This window comes from Ambystoma mexicanum, chromosome 2q, assembly GCF_040938575.1.
Source record: "Ambystoma mexicanum isolate Mex_15411 chromosome 2q, UKY_AmexF1_1, whole genome shotgun sequence".
NCBI classification, from domain to species: Eukaryota; Metazoa; Chordata; class Amphibia; order Caudata; family Ambystomatidae; genus Ambystoma; species Ambystoma mexicanum.
Window position 1 is genome coordinate 331,939,172 of NC_090924.1, and position 20,882 is coordinate 331,960,053.

At 44.9% G+C, this 20,882-nt stretch overlaps 1 protein-coding gene across 1 annotated transcript in view; it reads right to left on the bottom strand.

The window, feature by feature from the left end:
* Positions 1–20,882, bottom strand: part of PKD1 (polycystin 1, transient receptor potential channel interacting) — a 1,742,473-nt gene that overhangs the window by 1,393,992 nt on the left and 327,599 nt on the right. Inside the window, exons 7-8 of the mRNA XM_069647332.1 lie at positions 7,823–8,037; positions 1,757–1,872 (exon numbers count right to left, since the gene is read on the bottom strand). Of these exons, the coding sequence (XP_069503433.1) occupies positions 1,757–1,872; positions 7,823–8,037 (331 nt within the window). The remainder of the gene's footprint in view (positions 1–1,756; positions 1,873–7,822; positions 8,038–20,882) is intronic.

The window sequence follows — 20,882 nt, forward strand, 5'->3', positions numbered from 1 at the left end:
TTGGCACGACGGCGATTTGGAAGTTGATATTTCTGCCTATTTCAAAATCGCCCTCGCACTTTCTGAGCGACAGTTAGGTAAGTTTATCATGAACTTAGATCTCTTGTCCATGTGGCACATTTACAGGCTGTCTTCAAATTATGGCGGGCATTTATTTTTATTTTTGCATTTTTAAAGCGTTAACAAAGCACACGGGCATCGAGGCGCTGTTACAGGAATTGCTTGTTTTTGCTTAATTTTTTTTTTCTTAGTTGCATATTTATAACACGCTTAAATATTCTAAGCGCAGACCGGGGATGGAACCTGTGTAGTTTCGTGTGTCTTGCTTCCAAGGCGAACACGTTGCTGCTGAGCTATCCTCCCGCTTAATAGAGTGCCGATTTGCACAAGGGTGTGTGACATTTGCAGAAGATAACCATGTCAGTGTGTGCCACCTCCTCACATTTCGCAGAGGGCGGACGACACCCCTGGTATTTTCGAGAATAAATAAAAGAAAAACAAATTAGGCTGCCCCGCTTGATGTGCCACGGCGGGTATTGCAGTTACACCGATGTGAGGCCATGCACTTAGCCATAAGATCATACACATCTCTTGCCATGAAGCTGTTCTGTTACACAATTCTTAGGTATAAAAGCTGCACACCTTTTATACTTAGCCAGCAATGTTGTAGGACAATCTGTTCTCTTACCTTATTAAAGGAAATTGCTTATTGTTCCTGTGAACTTTCTTCAATTTTGAATGACACATTGAATGACATTTGCATATTCCACAGACACGCCCACACATAATGGAACTGCTTGCACACAGGGGATCATCTGCCCACCCAAGCAACGGTAGCCGCGTAGACTCTGGCACACATGTTAGGGTAACAATATCTACTCCAGAGTACTTCCCTCATGCCCCTCGCCCATGCCGTTTAGGCACCCTCGCATTGCCCTCACAGCACACTCCTGCCATTCAGCCATACTGACATTGAACTCCCATGCCGTTCAACCTCACAGTGCACTCATGACATTCAGCCACCCTCATACTGCCCTCGTGCTAATTGAACACGCTCACAACACACTGAAGTCAATCAACCACCCTAACATTGCACTCATGCCCCTCACAACACACTCATGCCATTCGGCACCCTCACACTGCCCTCGTGCTATTAACCTCACAGCACACTGGTGCTATTCGGCACCCTCACACTGCACTCATGCTCTTTGCCCTCACACTACACTCATGCCATTCAGCCATCCTCACAACTCATTTGTGATATTCAGCAATCCTCACATTGCCCCCATGCCATTCGGACACCCTCATGCCCCATATCCTCACAGCACACTCCTGTCATTCAGCCCCCCCACACTGCACGCACGCCCCTCACCCTCAGGATGCACTCATGCCATTCAGCTACCCTCACACTGCACTCATGCTATTGAGCCACCCGCACACTGCCCTGGTGCCATTCCGTTACCCTCACACTCATTTTATGCCCCGTATCCTCACAACACACTCGTGCCGTTCAGCCACCCTCACAAGCTGACATTATTTTACTCATTCAAGGCCACACACAATTAGAAGAGTTTGACTTGTCAAAACATCGCATAATAAAAACCAGTTGGGTTTTCTGAACTGCGAAAAAGATGAAATTAATCACAAGTGGAATGCATTAGATGATAGATATTAGGGAAAAGTGCCTGGGTGTGAACACTCAGATTGCCGATAACCCCCTACCCTCCGCCCCACCCTCCCTAGTAATCAGTTGTACCTCTACAGCTTCCACGGGGGTGGATACACTGTCTGCACGTGTCAAGTTCCGTGAAATATCCTGGGTACCAAAGATGGGATTTCCGGACAGGAAGTATTCTGCATTCCAATGGATCTCTGAAACAAACGGAGGAAGCCATCAACAGAAGAGCAGGGCTCAGAACACTCAGGGCGAGTTTCCTATGATCACCCTCTCATCCTGATCTCAGGAAATGCATTACGAGTGAAAACGAGTATTGCCTTAAGCAAATATCTGCAATGTTAACTTACATCTTACACACACTTGCCATGTGTGTTTATGCGATATTTTAATCTGCCATGTTTTGCCTCTCACCGCCAGCCTTCCTTGGCATCGCAATATTCTACTGACGTTTGTCAACATCAAAATGTTTCTGTTTCAATCATTTACGAAAGCACAACACGACGCGCTACTCTAAATTTTAAACTCTGTATTGGAAACTTTCCTTTTCTTAAAGATACCTCACCTCTTGACAAACAAACGCTTGTTCATTTTTAAATTTTGCCAGATAGCAATGAAACACTAATCATCAAAGCAAGGTGCAGGCAGTGGAGTAACTTTGCTGAAAATGTTGGGGGGACATGACATCTGAAGAAAAGGTGCCCCAGCCAAATGAATGGGGACAAAATGGTGTGCCATGAAAATTGGGGGGGACAAACACCCCTGCCCCCCCCTAAAATTACGCCCATGGGTGCAGGGAAGGGGAGGAAATGGGATATAAGAGAGAAACAAAAGGACAGCATAATATCCCTTTTTGCAACATCCCCAGTCAAACATCCCTTCAAGTACACTGCCTACCTCACTGACATGCTCTACTCAAACGGCTCAAACTCACCATAGTATTTACTAATGTATCTGTGGAAGTCTATCCCTTCACCCACACCAGTCTCATATAGAAAACTCCTCATCTGCTCCTATTCTTATAGTCGGCCACTCCTGAAAGCATTACACTCATCGGGCCCTTGCATTGGCTCCTTCCAGTTTCTACCAAGGAGGGCCAAGGTCCCTTTATGTCCCCTTCAGCAGGAGCTCTGCTAAATCGAACAGTTCTAACTTCTGGGACATTGCGTCTATTCTCGCTTGAATATCCTTATCACTTCCTTTCATCTTTTTCCATTTGGTTGTGGAGTTTACCGCTCATCTCTCTGCAGCGGTCATGCCAGGCAGATGGAGTAAGAGGGAAGGTCGTGAATTTCTTTTCATGATCCATCACATCAAATACTCTTATTCACATGAGCCCGTCCCATGCACGCTTTTTCTAAATTATCAAGTCTAGAGTCCTCCTTCTGCACCAGAACTGATATCATTTGATCTCACTTTTGTCCCAGATCTGCCAAAGTTCGCCCACATCAGGGGATGATGCCCTCATGGCCAGGTCAAGCATCCAGTCCAGAAGTGCTGTGACCAGGAAAGAAGTGTGTAGTTGTAACCATGCCAGTAAACCTGCAAGACCTGGAACACGGCCCTTGCATCAGCCAAGAAAGCAGCATCCCCCCTATCAATTTATTGGTTAGCCAATATCATCCTAGCAACCCCTATACCCCGAGATCGCCTGGATTGGAGCATGAGGCACTTGTGACCAGCTCTTGATACACTTTTTACTCCCTAGATCAGGGCATACTCGCCTAGAATGCCAGAGAAGGCAAGTTGGCTAAGGGTATCTGCCACTTTGCCTGCTCGCTGGCTCTCCTTCGCCTCCACTGTGCCCCAGGCCCCTGCTAAAATCCCAACATGGCGATCATAGCTTATCTGGAATGATACCATGCCATATGTACTTTTCGTGTATGTTCTGGAATGGGTCTGCATCTCCTGCTTGTATTAGGAATTAGGAAATCTAGTATGTACCCTAACAACTTCGAGCGTGGATCAGAGACTTGGGTTTCTACCCCCAATGTTTCCTAAAACCTGCTGCGTAATCGCACAACACGACATGGACTTATATGACTGTTTCTTCCTATATGGTTGGACCAAGACCCTGTACATAATTCCTGTACTACCTCTATAAGAATTTAATACACTCTTGCCATCTATCCTCTACCAATTTCTGTCTCTCTCGTTAGGTTGCAGAATGTGGCATCCAGGTTTAGTTGTGACTCTCCCCTGAGATTTCCCTCTTCGACTCACCCGGCTCTCCCCCTCTCATCTTTCCTCCTAGTCAGAATATGCAATGGGGGCACTGGGTTTAGTTGTCAATGTCCCCTGACATTCCCTCTCCACCACAGCTAATGTTTAACTCTATACTTTACACCTAGTAAGCATCTGGTAAGTGCAACGAGTTTAGCTATGAATGTCTCCTGACCTTTCCCTCTACACCTCATCCTAGTACCTCCCACTCTCTGTTCCTTCAAGCCAGGGTCAGGAAAGCAGACACAGAATTTACCTGTGAATGCCTCCTGGCCTTCCCTCCAGCTTCCCCTAATCTTTTCCTAGCTCTTTAAAGCAATGATTTGATTGGGAAAATTCCCCTTTCCTCTGAAAACTCCTGGAGAAGCTGGCTATCACTCAATTTACCCTCCATGCTGAATCTGTTCGTTGTCTCCATGACCATCAGTCTGGCATTAGAGCACGCAGAGGCACGAAAACTGCTCTTCTGAACACCTGTGAAGACCTGCTCTCAAATCTTGACCCCAACTCTTCCTCTGTCCTCATTCTTCTCAACCTCTCTTCTGCTTTTGATAGGTAAACCACAACATCCTGATCATCCATCTCTGTGATACCCTGGGCATCACAGATCAGGCCCTGGCATGGCTCGTTTTCTTTTCACTCTGATCAGCCCTCACAGGTGGAACTCGGGTCTTTTCTCTCCTCTACCACTCTCTCTACGTGTGGTGTCCCCCAGGGAGCTAACCTTCCCCCCTGGTTCTTCAATATCTACATGGCCCCTTTGGCCCACAGGATCTCTACCTTTACCTCTACTTTCAGTGTTATGCGGGTGACACGCAGCTCTCTTTTAGGCTACCCTCTGCCTCATCTTCGCTCACCCCTGACTGTCTATCCGCAATTCAGGCTTGGTGTGCTGCTAACGATCTATGCCTGAATGCCAGTAAGACAGAGATGGTCCTCATTGGGACCCCTACTCACCTTCCCACTTTTTCACTGGCCTGCCTCCATTAGCCCTGCACCCTCACCTACTAATGAGGCAAAAAACATTGGGGTCATCTTCGACTCCAGTCTCTCCTTCTCTTCTCACATTTCAGAAATCTCCAAAAATCCCACTACCAACTGCACCTCCTCAGAGGTATTCTACCTTTTCTCACTTTCCCCTAGAGGCTCATCACCTTGAGAGCCCTGGTTCTCTCTAGGCTGGACTATTGCAACAGACTCTTTCTCAATCTTCCTCCTTCTACTCTCCATCCTCTCCAACACATGCAGAACAGAACCGCTAGACTTATTCTTGGCCTCAAGTCCTGGGACAGCATCTCTCCGGTGCTGAAATCCCTTCACTGGCTCCCCTTGGCTGGAAGGATCAAGTTCAAGACCCTCTGCATAATCCACAAGGCTTTCTGGGGCCGGGGTCTGCACTATCTACAATGCTCTCTTCCTAAATACTCTCCCGCTAGAGTCCTCCGCTCAACCTTCTCCAACTCTCTGCAGGTGAGCCGCTTTCACAAACAGAGATTTTGGGGTAGATCTTTATCCTCTGCAGGTGCTTCCCTCTGGAACAGCCTCCCTGCCTCTCTCCGTCTTGAGCCTGAGCACCTTAAGGTCTGGAAAATCCTCAAGACCTTCCTTTTCTCTTCCTCCTTCTCTTTCCCTCTCCCCTGATAACCTCCTTTCTTTTCCCTCCACCCTCCTTCTCCTCCATAACTCTGTAAAATTGTTGCCGACTGTTTGCCTGGTTCACCTCCAGAGCCTATAGGTCCCAGGCTCCCTTTCCAGTCTTTTGCACTTGCCTCCGTTCCGCTGCATTTTGTTCAACATTACTGCATTTTCAACTTACGCACCTTGAGCGTGGCAACCAACCTCTCTGCACTTAACACAGGGTCCTGTTGGATCGGACTCTTTGTCCCCCCAACAGACTCCCCCGTCTCTGCACCTCTGTCTGTACGTATGCATGACCAAAATGTACTAGGACCAATTTGTTTGTCTGTCCTGTCAACCCCCCCCACCGTTTTCCATCTCCCACTCCCGAGCTTGATCTCAAATATACCACTTCATGCACTTGCACTGGGAGAAATGTCATCAGGCCTAGTATTCTAGTTTTTCTGTTTAGATCTTTCGAAATCTTCAAGGCCTAAGAATGATTACTGTATTCCCTTGTTACCCTCCCACCTTGAAGCACTTTGAAGCACTTCACCTGTGTATAGGCACTATATAAATAAATAAATAAATTGCAATGTAGGGCATTATTGAAAACAAATAAATTACCATTCATTTTAATGTAAATCTGATATTGTTATAATAATCTAAATAATCTAAATACAATAAATATAATATCGCATCACAATCCTTGCTAGAATCTCATGCTATACGAAAGTGCATCACATATTTCAATTTCAATGTTATATGGCAGCACATACCAGTAACATTCATAGGAAGACTCGCAATCTGGCATGGGAGTACGACACATGCATGATACATGAACGTTTTGAAATGCTAATTTAAATGTGAATGTGCTAAAAGGGATCAACTGTGCATAACCTAAATAAATGTTCAGAATGGTTCTTGAAAGTATGCATTTCCCCAAAGCAACTAGCATATTCACATATACATGTGATGTACCATGAAACATGTCAGCTTTTCTCAAAATAAAAGAAAAGAATCAAAGCTACTGAATACTAGGCTGTTTTAAAGTTACAAGACTGAAGTGGGGATAAAACTAGAGCTTACAAAATATAAAACATTGCAACATCTAAAGTTATAAGGCTACCTCACCACACCTCTCCCTTTCCCCAATCCTTCTCTCCATTCCTGCTCTCATTGAAGCTGCCCTTTCATTCTGTTCTTACCTCAGCTCTCTGCTCTAAAAAGGCACCAACACAAGCATCCCCTGTAGATTCATGGATCTTGAAGGAGATTTGGGCTGTAAGAACATTTTGACAAACCAATCCGAATCTCACTTGGAGATTTGCGGGATCCTGCAAACCACCTTTCTATACGTACTGCCACACCTGAGGAGGAAACATGAGTTTCCCGGTCTTGACTAGAGTAAGGGCACTGCATATCGGCTGCACTTACATTTACAACCATCTCCAGCTCTGCAATAGTTTGTGTCACACTAGCATGATGAAGGATATGATACAAGCATTGTACTAGTCATTTATCAATTGGTGTGATGAAATGACTAATGCTATGCAGGTGTACAGGCACGAGTAGTGACTAAAGCACCTATTCAGCCCGCACTACTACTGAACCAGCAGTGATCCCAATCATAAAGCTGCAAAAGGCACAGCCTGACAGGTACACCCCCTTAACCTCTATTGGCGACACGGGCTGAGGGCAGGGTGTACTGTTCAGGAGGGATGTGAGCTGATGCAGTTGCAACACAAGCAACAATAGTACAGTGGTACCAAAATAAAAGACTGTCCAACTAAGGTTCTAGACAAATAGGAAGTTTAATACAAACTGACAATGCAATCAACTAATTAAATACCCCACAGAGCCACCTCTGTAAAGGAAAGTTAGAAAATGTAGACTTTGAGCAAAGGCACTTGAATGCACTAGGATTTTGGCATGAAGCATTATCAAAGGGGAGGGGGTCTTATTGAGCAAACTCCCTTTCAAAAATGGAATTAACTACATCATTTCATCTCTAAAAATCCAAAATAGCTAATCATATCACACCATTACACAGGGCATTCTGTCACAGTTGATTTTGGCATGACACAGTGCAGGGAAAATAAAGCGACATAAGATACAATAAACTTGCATGGGTGGTTCTATGGAATCACATGGGGCACATGACAGCCCATGTGTTAGTGTTACAATATCATAAGGGAGGTATCTGGTTCCATATCACTTGGGCAATATATATATTGGTTCCAGCAGATAGTCAAATTATAAATCCATGCAGCCTGGGAGTTCACAAAATATAGGCATCATTCTTACCTTCGGGTTTGTATTCGCAGACAAAGTTCTCCTTCGATGAGCATAGGTCAGTGTTGCACTGAGACTTTGGCCCCATACGTACACAGCGATTTGCCATGGAAGGATGTGGCTCCCCTGGCAACCAGTTCTGGCAACTTTCCAAATCAAAGCCATCGCCTCCAGGTACAGCATCAGAACTCAGTGAATCATTAAACCGGATCCAGACAGTGAGGCCGCTGCAAAAACACAGAGCAAGGAGCAATGAATGGAAGGTTTGTGGTGTGGAATCAACAAACATTTTGAAGGCCTCAAACTTATCGGGCAATCTTAATTTTCCATTGGCTCATATCATAGCAATGTTTCCGGTGCTGCTCAGGCACACCTATCAAATTCGCATGGTAACAAATATAGAACCCTTCCCTCCACCCGTGTCTGCATGGCTTTTGTTATTGTAATCTCTGCAAGGCTGGTAACACCTTTGCAACCATTGCGTTTGTATGGTTTGTTTTACTATATGCTCTGCTGGGCAGGAAACTGCCTCTAACATGTTGCAGTTTGATTGAATGAATTGACTTGTGTAGCAGAGCTCTGTGAACTGAACAGCCTCAAGGTTAGTTCTTGCTAGGATTAAGGGTCAGAAAAAGCGGGTGGTTAGTTTGTTTGAGGGACTGATGTTTGGCCTCAAAGCAGATTGCCATGAGGATAATGGTTCACAACCAAGGATTGTAAACAGAGCACCTGCCTCATTTTGAGCTGGAGCAAATCCACTGGATCTTTATTGGAATTGTATTGTTTAAGACAACGCAGTTATCATTATCTCAAACTCGTAACTTCCTTTACAGAGGAATGGTTATGAAGAAAAGATGAGAACCAGTTTGGAAAAGTATGAGATATCTTTCTTGGCTTTTTGTTTGCTCTGGTTGTGTCAAAGGTCCAAGCTGACAGTATTCAAGGGGCCACAGTTCTAAGGGGGAATTGACAATACCACGTTGAAGTAAAAAGATAGATGAAAAGATCCAATTTAAAAAGGATGTAGACTCTCCAATCTGCTCGATGGAGGAGCGACTGAGTTGGTGGGCATAGATTGTGTGTGGTGGACAGACTGTGCTTGATGTGGTGTTTGTGATTGATAGATGGTGAAACTGTACCCGACGAGATGTTTGTGCCCAATGAGGGGCCGGGGGACTCTGCCTAGTAGTTGTGCCTCATGCAGTGTTTTTCACTCATAACTAGTGCATGATGGCTTCACTGATAAGGGGTGATGGTGCCCGATGCGGTCAGGATGTCTGCCTGGGGTGAATATGGCAATAAAGCACCAAGTTCAGCACGTGGCACACTGAGGGATCTGGACCAAGGGCTCATCCTGTAAAACTAGCCTTTTCTGATTCTCTACTCCTTTCTTTCACTCGCTTATCCAGAGAGCAAATATCTACACTTCTTTCTTCGCCATTTCAAGCAATGATCTGGATCATTCGATCCAAAAAGGATTAATCTGTAGTCCATCCCTAATATCTGAAAGTTGCTGTTAAGATCCTCTAGTACATGTTTTTAGGCTGGAGTCACATGATACTTACTGGAAGTGCAAAAGCTCTAAATGATGCCTTCTTCCTGCCTCCGCCACAGGGTTCTCCAGAGTGATGCAATACTTTTCCAACACACGCAGCTGCCAAATGAAGCCAGCGAGACGTGAGGATGACAAGCTCATGGCGGAGAACGTGTAGGGCCTAGGTTTCATATTATATTCACCATCTAATGAGATGCTTGTTCTCAATGTGTGTACGTACGCATGTCACAGAGACTTGGAGTGTATGTCGTTTTGGGGGTGGTTCTGAGATATTTCAGGGAAATTTGAGTCAAACTATTCCTCATGAGAGAACTACTGTAAGGCAGCAAAGCATTAACAAGACACTGAACTTGTAGTTTTTTAAAATTTGTTTTTTTAATTAAACATCATACAATTTGGCTACTGTATACAATTTTGGGAAGTGTTGAAAAGCAAAAAGGTAGAGGCTAGTTTGGTATCATTCCTGAACTCGCAGGTTGACCGCTGATTTTGGGTTGTAAAAGAGCAAGCAGTCACTCCGTCTTGCAGTTTGAAAGTGGTGGTTGTCCACTACAGTGTAATGAAAGGGGTGCGGCCTAAGGAGAAATGTGCATGGTCTAATGGCCTAAGGAGAAATGTGCATGGTCTTATCCTAATTATTCTGTCTTTTGTTAAGCTACATGCTATCAGCAGCCCAACATGAGGCCCGTTCAGGTGTTTGCACCTTTGTCTTTTCGCATTCTTTGATACAAATCTTGTTCTGTATATCTTACCCTATAAGTGAAGAGATGTGAGCATAGTTCGATAATGCAAGCTGAATATGCCTGTGGACACTTAGAGGCAGAAGAGAATTTATATTTTCTTTCTAGATTTTAGCACTTAAATCCTATAGTTGGAACTATTTTATGGACTTCCAATTGACAGACGAGTGGATTGAGGCACTGAGATATAAGGTGATTTGCCCATCATCACAAAATGATGATGATGTGTGGAAGCCTTGATTGGAAACCAGATCTCCTGGTTCAAAATTCCACATCTCGCCCTATAACATGTGGATCAAAAATATAAATTTTCACAGCCCTGATTCATGGAATTATTTGCGTATAAAACGGGGATTTGCGTGCCATTCTGCCCACGAATCCCCATTCGTCAAACATGGATTTGCGGGCAGAATTGCGTTTTACACGCAAATAATTCCATGAATCAATACCTGCTCTTCAACCCAAACAAATGCTATGTGGAAATTATTGAAATGATCCTCCTTGCATAACACGAGGAAAGGATGCAACATAGCTCATTTATTTTTGTTTACCACGGTGAGAGGTGGATGCAGCTGCACTTTACATTACCGTCCACAGCCACACCACCCACCAGTCGCATTACCCTTTGCCTCACCTTTCACTTCCATATCTGCATCCACATTGCCTACTTGCATCTCAAAGCAACTTAAATGGCATAAATGCAATCTATAAATCTATCATAACATAAGTTCACCCTACAATTACCCGTAGCCCTCCACTTCAGCCACATCATCCACTAAAGCCGGATGCCACAAGGCCTAGCAGGACCACAAATGTATATTTAATGTTTTTGCCATTGTTATTATTTCCCCGGTTCCCTTCCTGTTAGCCTTGTGGCGCTTTGAAACACAATTCTGCTGTATAAAGGGACTTACAAATGCACAATAAAAGAAATCATGTTCTAGACCCACATCACCCCCACTCGCATGACCCTCCAAAACCACCTCACTGTCCACAGGCGCATACACTTACTTTCACTGCTACAACACTCTACGCTATTGCATCACCCTCCACTACTGCATCTCTGTCCCTAGACGCATCAACCTCTGTGGCCACATCTCCCTCCAAAGCCACATCGCACTTATCCTCCTGACCCTTTTGACTACATCTTTGCAACCCTTAACAGTTCCCCCTCTTTACTCTTACCACCCCAACAGACTAATATGACCTTTACACATATGGGTGTTGGCAGGTTTTAACACCCAACCAATATACAGCCACATCACCCTCCACAACCATATCACTTTCCGCAGCCACATCAATGTAGGCAGCCATATCACTCTCCACAACCTCTTCGCCCTCCACAGCTGTATCACCCTCCACAGCCACATCAATACCTCCTTCCACATGAGCATTACCCTCCACCTTAACACTCACCCTTCTAACCATTAAAACTTAAATGGACACCAGAGATACCCATACAGAAGAGTGTTGGGGCAGGTGAACAGACCAAACCACCCATGAAATTCCACACAGAAAATCCCACAATCGACAGGCATATATCTGTCACAATGTAGGTGTCGGGAAATGTGGTAAGATCAAACCCACTTACAGGGCATGCCCCATGGGAAAACTACAATCAGGAGATACTCTGCTACTATCCCCCAATAGTTGCCAGCACCAAGAGAACTCCGGAACATATATCTCAGGGGTGATGAAGGGACCAACAGAACATGAGGCAGTATAAGATTCAAACCATTTTATCAACAAGACACAACAGGTGGATTTGGACAAACACCTCTCAAGATGAGGCAGAGGTTAGCCCGAAAGGCAGAACCTAAAATTGAAAATGAGAACCCGCCAATGGCGAACCTCAGGTACTTACTATGCTTGGGATGGATTGGCAGATGACAATGAGCATCCTGAAGGTCCAGTGATACCAACTAATCCTGAAGTCGAAGGGCCTGAGGGATATGCAAAAGGACAACCATCTTGAACTTGTACTTACTAAGGAACTTGTTCAAGCGTCTCAAGCCCAAGATTGGTCGCAGTCCTCCATCCTTCTTGAGGATTAGAAAATAAGGAGAGTACCAACCTTGATTCCTCTCTGCTTCAGGCACTGACTCTATCACACCTTTCTCAAGCGGGTTGAGAATATCCTGCAGGAGGAGCAGATCCAGATCTTTCAAGGAGGTCTTTTTAGGAAAGGGAGGCAGTAGCCATGAGCCACTGTCTGCAGTGCCCAAGCACCAGTTATTATGCCTTGCCAACTCTCTAAATGCTGAGTCAGCCTGCCCCGAACCACAGTCCTGTGAACCAAGGACTCAAAGGGGCTTTGGGGCTGTTGCTGAGGCAGAGGGCAAAGAAGTAGAGGTTGAGAGAGGAGCCTTACCTCCTCATCCTCGTGAGCAATGAGGAGCTCTTCTCTGACCTCTCTGTGCGAACTGGCCTCTTCCCCCTGCAATTGAGGAATAGAAAGGAAATAGAAAGGAAAAGGCTGCCCCTCCAATTATGTGAAGACCTGTGCGATTGTGGAGTCTGGTGTATCACTGCTCCCAGTGACATAGCTGCCGCCTTGGATGCCTCCATGCTCTCGCCAGCATTGGAGCTGAAAAGCTGGGAGACATCCAATGGCATGTCCAATAGTGTTGACTGGGGGTCAGGAGCAAAACCTGAGTTTCTCAGTCATGCACATCACCTGGTGACAGTACTTGCTGCCATGGCTCTGCTTGCGCAGTCTGAGGAAACTAATCCAAACTGGAGAGACTGGCACATGGTATCTTGAACAAGGTTACAAAACACATCTCTCTCCGCCCCTTTATGGATGTGTTCCACTGCCAAAGCCGCTACAACCCACAAGGAATACGTGTACTTGGCAAGAGTACAAGTCGCATTAATGGCCTTCAAGGCCATACTGCCTGCCGAGAACACTCTCTTCCCCAAGGTGTCAAACCTCTTATCATCCCTGTCTAGAGGGATGGTTGTATAGGCTGCTGCTTTAGAGGTTGAAGTGGCTGCCTGAACCACCAGGCTCTCCGGGATGGGGTGTTTTGAAAGAAAACTTGGATCAATTGTGGCAGGTCTGTATTTCCTTGCCAGATCTTTGTTAACAGCTGGTGTAGTATCTGGTTTCAACCAGTTTTATATACCCGGTTCTTAAAGCTGTGTGAAAAGGCAACACAGGCTCCCTTAGGGGATCTCAATCCAGGATGTCTGCGAGATCATCCTTCTCAAAGATAGCCGCTGGTCTGCTCCAGCATAGATACTCTGTGATGATAGGAAGGGTCAGCATGTCCAGCAGAATCTGGAGTAGCAAAATCTGTTTCTGATGAGGTGTCCAAGCCACTAGCATCTCTCAGAGTGTCCACAAGATTTTGCATTCTGCATTCCTCTAAGATTTATTCTTCAGTCACATTAGGGGCACTGAACTCTAAGCCAAAAGGCACATTTCTCTCTTCCTCCTCTACCTCAAAAACCGCCCCCATGGACCTGAAGAAGTCTGGCTTTGGTAAAGGCTTGAAAGACTACAAAGAATCCTTCGAAGACTTTGAGTGTGTTGATGGAGCCTGGGGTGTTGACGGCTTTGACGGCAACACTGGCCTTGACGGACCTGGTGCCTGCTCCTTCAAAGGATTCGAGGAGGAAGGTTTTGGATTCACTCTATGAGGAGCCAAACGGAAGTCGAGGAGACTTACTGCCCAGGCTCATAGCCGCGCGAGTAGCGGTCTCTGAAGATGCCCTGACTGCCTTACTAGGCGCAGTGGGGTCCAAAGCCTTCTAGGGTTCCTCTGATGGTGCAGTTGGAGCCGCCTTGTTAAACATCTCCAGCATCTGTAGACGAAAATTCTCCCAGTCAGCTCGAGATGCTGACTTGCTGGGAAAGCTTACCCGCTTTCTGTCAGATGAGAAGTCTGTCGAACACGATCGCAAGTTATGGCAACGTTTCTTTCTTTTTTTATGCGAGAACGAGTGACGAAATCTAGATCTTGAGCGCTTATGTTTGGAACACTTCTTCACAGGGGAACTCTCCCTGTATTAGTCCGACAACCTCCTTTTGGAAGGGGAAGATGAAGAAGATTTAGAAAGGAGCCTACCTGCGGTGAGCTCCCCTTCCTCTCCCTCAAGGCCTTCACAGTCATCGACTGACAGGGACCGCAGTCTTCGACTTTATGGCCAACTCCCAAACACCAAACGGAAATCCGATGTGGGTCCGTAATGGACATTTTAGTCCCACAATGGGAACACATTTTAAAAACAGTTTTCAGTGTAGACATGGTCGAAAACCTTCGAGACACTGGACAACGCAGTGAAAAATCACTGAGGTGATTAACCGTCCGAAGCATGCTGATCATGTGGAAAAAACGAACTGAGGCAAAGGGTGCCTGCAAGCTAATTATTCTAGTGCCAACATCGTATTTGTATTTGTATTTTACATATGTAGAGTGTATATCCACAGGGGAACTGGACAAAAAAGATTGCATCTTGGCACAGTTGTAGTAAAAGCACAGAACCAGAAAGCCAGCATTGTCTACTATTTTAGTTAAAAAGACAGGTTTTCAATTTGTTCCTGAAGTCAAACAAGGACTGAGTATTACAGAGTTCATAGGGTAAAGCATTCTAAGCTCTTGGCCCTGCACAGGAAAAACGTCTATCGCCCCATGTCACAGAATCTGAGTGAGGATCCACCAATAACTGTTGTCATGATGACCGAAGACAGTGTTCCTGGTGATAGACTGATATTTTTGACACAAGGTATCTCGGGGCAGGCCCTTGGATGCACCTAAAAATCAAGCAGAGGGTCTTAAACAACACCCTCTGTTGTACGGGCAACCAGTGAAGGTTCCTCCGAGGTTGAGAAATGTGTGAGCGGCGTGGCAATGAGAAAATCAGCCCAACCTGCAAACGCTGGATTTGCTTCTTTGGAACTGCCATTAAAAGAGCATTACAATAGTTGAGACTGGAATTAACCAGGGTGCCGACAACCAGGGGACAATCTTTGGGTGAAATCAATGGTAACAGGGGTTTTAACAATCTAAGTTGGTAATATACAGATTTCACTGTCGTTGACCTGGAAATTGCAGTTTAGGTTTGCCTCCCAGATACATCTGAGTTTTTTTTAAACTTTTGTAGCAAATGATGTGGAAACCTCAAATAACTCTGGACAGGGTAAGTAGGATAGAGTTTTTGCCTGTTTTTCTTGTGACCAAACAAAATTACTTTTTTTTTTGATTGGGTTGAGCTGGAGCTTGTTGGCAACCATCCAGCTCTTAATTTTACTGGCACATGCAAGCTTTCCATACGTTCATTTAGCCGCCCGTAGATCTGTGTATCGTCAGCATAGGACTGATAGAGTAATCCAAATTCTGCAGAAATATCCAGCAGAGGGTGAATATAAATGTTAAAAAGCAGCAGTGACCATGAAGAAGAACCCTGGGGGACTCCATATTTAACTGCTAGAGAATCAGAGATAAAAGTATCCAGTTTAACCTGCTGAGATCAGTTATTTAGAAAGGAAGTAAACCATTTCAATGATGCGATAGAGACCTGGGCCATTGCAGAGAGTCTTGAGATAAGGATCTCAAAGTCTACTGTATCAAAGGCAGCGAGAGGTCCAGCATGAATAATATGCTGATTTCACCCTCATCGGCTGCCTTTAGAATGTCATCCCAAACTGATAAAAGTGCCGCCTCAGTCCCATGACCTGATCTAAAACCAGATTGGTTTTAACTCCTGTGGCATGGCAAATATGACCACAAAATGATCCGACCATATGACTGGTATGTTCTCGTGGTGGTATACTGTCTTCCCTCTAAACATTACTGTGCCCAGACAGTGACCCCCCAAATGGGATACAGATTCAGTCAGTAGGGAAAAATCATGAGAGAACATAATATCCTTAAACCGCAAGTATTCTGGATTATCAGATATATTACACCAGATATTGAAATCGCCCAAAATAATTATATTTTGGTAATGTAGGGCTTCACCTCCCAGATAGCTTTCAAGCCCTTGTAAAAAAAAGAGCCGATTTTGCCTGGGGGTCTATAACACAACACCAAATGAAAGGAACAGTTGTGAGATATATATAATATGCAGCTTAAAAGTTGGGACTGTGTATCCCAAGTTAAAACTTGAAAATTCAGCAGCTCCAAGCAGGATCGAACAATAATGGCCACTACTCCTTCCCCTTGCACACTCTCACTTAATTTGAAAATTCTCCTGCACCAGAAGATGAAAATGAGCAGCAGAGGCGTCATTGAACCAGGACTCAGTTATAAAAAGGATGTCCAAGTTCATAGAGACAATAAGGTCATTTATTGCATCAGCATTTTTTATGTACCATTTTTATTAGTACAGAACGGAGGCTGTCGAAGATCATGAGTCGACGATGCACAACGCCCACTAATATGGGAAAAAGCTTTCCGAAGCTGCAAGCAGACTTACGAATATATCAAAGATGAAGAATACATGGGAGGACACAATCCTTTTGAAAGGGCTTTTCAAACAGCTGGTTCAGATACAAAAGGAAATAGGCAGGAAAATAGGAATCTTTCACTATATAAGGGAGAAAGGGGATATTAACCTGGGCCTCTTGGAGGGACAAAATAAGCTGATAATTGACTGAGTTTGAAAGATTAGTGTTGTGTGAGGGTTCTATGACAGGAACAATCTCTAAACTATACACATGTTTAGTAGCTCAGAAAATGGGCAAAACACTAAATTGTAAAGTGGCCTGGGAGTGGGACTTGGGGTCGGCCCTGTCATTTGATCCCTGGAGAAACATATGTAAAAGCCGCATTTGGAGGCCAACACTCCAGGCATGCATTGGTTTTGTCTTATAGGATATTACACATCAAAATCTGCTAAGGCTGGCAAACATTTTTCCCTCGGTTAAAAGTGACTGCCCTCGGGCTTGTTGAGAAGCAGCAGATTATTTTCATATGTGGTGGAGCTGCCCTACTGCTAAGGTTTACTGGAGATAATAGCTCAGTTGGTTCAAAGAAATTGGGGCAGTAACCCTACCTATGGATTCAGGTTCTTTGCCGCTCGCGCCTCACTTGTGGAAGAGGATGAGATAAGGAACTCCAGACTGACTAGGGCTCTCCTAACTACAGGAAAAATGGCATTAGACCAGAGATATAAGTAAGCTGCCCTCCAAATGGGATTGGCTTCACAAAGTCTGGAAAACCTTTATTTTAGAAGAATTAACATTCCTGCGACATGGAGATGCGGTCAGTTCCTAACCAGATATGTTAGAGACCCAACCACAATGTATAAACCAACACAAATGTTTAGTGTTTTAAAAGATCAACAATAATACTAAAAACAGTGGGGGAGGGGGAAAGTTTGATGATAAAAGGGTAGGAATACCCCAGGAGATAACATGGTTGATATCTTCCCAGCAGCATCACAATTCATGATTAATGTCCAACAGGAATCCAATTGCATGCACGGGTAGGAGACAGGTTGCCGGGAATAAGAAAAACAATAGTTAAGTTGAGGGTAATGGATCTTGTTAGTTCTTAATACGTTGATTCAGGGAATGTCAAATGGTTTCATCAGTGGAGGACCACCACTGGTTGTATAACCTGTTTGGAAAAGGAAACTGTGGTAACATTTGGTTCTCCTCCTCCCTCGTATAAGCTGATGTGCTAAGCTATTGTGATGTGGTCAGGGGATGCAAACTACAAGGTTACGCATATGTTGAAGGGGGATGCCAGGAATTGCTTTGTGGCTCCCCTGCAATCTCTGAGGAACACACGTTAGTGAAGGGGAGTTTTAATGTTTGCTTGGGGTGTGTGGTGGGGAAAGACTGTCCATGGGATCCATGGGTGATATTTCTAGTTATGCCAGTTAAGGATGTATAGGGCCTCATTACATGGACGGCGGTGGACCAAGGTGCTATTAGCTATTAGCACCTTGGTCCATGCTGGTAAAAAACCGGCACCGCCTTGGTGGAAAGGGGAATTACCGCCCTATTCCAAGGTTGGTGGGGCGGTAATTCGCCCTTTCCCCATTGCCCTTCCCCATTCCCATTTTTGCCCCATAGGGCATAATGGGAATGGGGAAGGTGCTAATTACGGCACCGCAAATTGCGGTACCGTAATTAGCTCCCTGGTCCCTTTGCGTGTTGGTTTTTAACGCCTGCAAAAAGCAGGCATTAAATTCTCCAACCCGCAAAGGGACCTCGTAGTAAGGCGGTAAGGGTTTACCGGTACCGGTAAGATACCGGTACCGGTAAACCCTTACCGCCTACCGTGTAATGAGGCCCATAGTCTTTATATGCTCCATGGGTCAACTGATCACCTCTATTTTTCCAATGGCTAAGTTGGCTATTGGAGCATTCTACAGAAAGGAGGAGTCCCCATAGTTAAACATATGGCCGAGTTAAGCTGTGGGATGTTATGGCACTCGAGAGATTGCCAGCAAACCTACAACACACCAAAATGTCTTTTGTTAGAAACTTGCTATTGTTAATACATTTACTAGCCCAAGACAAAGATCTTTCATGTCTGACCTGCTCAGGCGTGTTGCAATGGTTTGGTTTACATTGACAGGAAGTGTGCATGCTTTCGATATGGCATTTACACCATAGATGGATACGGTGCAGATGCAGGAGAAATAGTCTTTGGGGGTGTTATTTTTACATTTAATGGTCTTTATAAATGTTTTTCTGGCTTTATTGCTCTTATTGTTCTTTAAGCTAAAAAAAGTTTTGAAACTTGTTGGATTAAAAACACCTATCCTTTTTGATCAACCACAACTTCTCTCACTAAACCGACCACACACCATGCCAGCAGGCCACACCTCTTTCCAAAAGAGCACATGGATTACATCTTTAGACCATGCATTCGCCTTTCAGAACACACATCCTCCTCTAGCCCATACCCCTTCATACAACACTGATCACCATCCCCATGAAGAACATCTCATGCTCTCCCTATCAAATGATAAATCTTTCCTCAGGACAACTGCTCCCACATGAACATACTCCCTTCCCACAGATATAAACCTGCCTTGAGGTTCCCCGACACAGACGCACTGTTCCAGCTTGAATGTCATTAGCAGCATAGCACTGAAGGAAAGTCTTGCAGGTTGACAGCAGCAGAATTATAATATTCTAACTAGAAAGTGGGCAACAACAGGATTGGACATCCAACTGAGAATCTTTTGAGAACTAGCCTCCCCCACTCTAGAGCCTTCTATTGCTTAGCAGTCCAAATCTTCCACAATTACAAATTCCACCCAATCCACCTTAGCGTCCACAGCCAGAATGGGACTTTAAACTGGGGAGGGTGGGACTGACAGTCACAATGCAAAGTTAATCAGAATCTTTTGCAGGGGATGGAAAGCTGTTCACAACCCTAGGCATACTGTTTGTTTCTGGAAACTTGATACAGTGGCTGGCCCAACCAAAGAAATGAATTGCTGATGTCTGAATTCTGGCCTAAGTGGGAGGTAGGGTCAGACTATGCTAACCATCAATCATTAAAAGACTGGCTTGAGATTACTTAGAACAAAAGTGTACACATGTGAAGGTGGGGAATCGTTGCCAGGGTACACCAACACGTGTCTTGCAATGCCTCATTTTTGCACCCACAAGAGAGCAGCCTAATGTTAAACCTTTCCCCCAAAACAGTTTAGACATCTGAATGAAACTTAGAAGTAAAATATGTCTAGCTAGAAAGACCCTCTCAGCACAAAGCATGAATGGCATAGATCCCCTTAGCATGCTAGCATCCCCAACGTGCAAGGCACCTGTTGTTGAGACAGCAGTGCTAGACCTTTACACCTAGAGTTGAACCAGGAACCAGGTGTTTATCCTTTCCAGAAACCCGACTGCAAAATCTGAACATCTTGGTCAAAGACGTCCTGGGTTAGGCTGCGAGGGCCGGACTGGGAAGAGGATGTCACACACAGCTGGTCAATTTTTGCCGGCTGCTCATTGGCCAGGTTCCAAGCATGTGCTGCCAAGATCTGCATCTGCAAGTGTTGACAAGAACTAACTATCGCGCCGTGGGGAAAACATCAACCCTGCATTGACCTCTTTCACTTACAAGAGTCACGTCTTAAATAAGGCTGTCTCCCATTCACCACTGCCAAGTGAATGCATATTTGGACACATATCCTAGAAAATGAATTCAATGTTGCTGCTGGCTTTGAGGGCAGAATGAGCAAACATCTGCTTGAGTTATACCACATGGTATGTGGAGGGGAGCAAGGATACAAACGTGTTCTGGGATCAAGGACTAAAGAAAAAAAAGGCAGGAACTGTGCTACCAGCAAGCTGGACCAGAATCACACTACTCAGTGTTCTTATTTGTGTTTCTGGTTGCCATTAGCAGCTGTGTCCTCTTTGGCTGCCAAGTAAATAGAACATGGAATGTGAAAAGAAGGGAAGCACAATCTGGAGACAGCCAGTTCAGACCACACCTAGTCTCAGAAGTCCGCAGTATCTCTCAACAGATCACACCTATTCCATTCCAAGAGTATCTCTCCACAACCCAGAACACAGATTTCCTCACAAGACCACTGCATTTTCCCATAAGATGCTACCTCTGAACATCAGAATGTACATGTTATGATATGGTTGCCAGTAACACCAATAAAAGGATATAGATAGGTAACCAAAAAGGATACACTCGAAGATGCCCTGAGATCCTTGATCTGACGTGGCACGAAGTCGTCAAGTGTTACCTTCCAAATAATGTCACTCTCTGACTTGTAAAATAAACAGTCTGAGAGAGCTATTAGTGGAAAGGGCGTGTGTGAAGTGTGGAACAATGACACCAGGCTG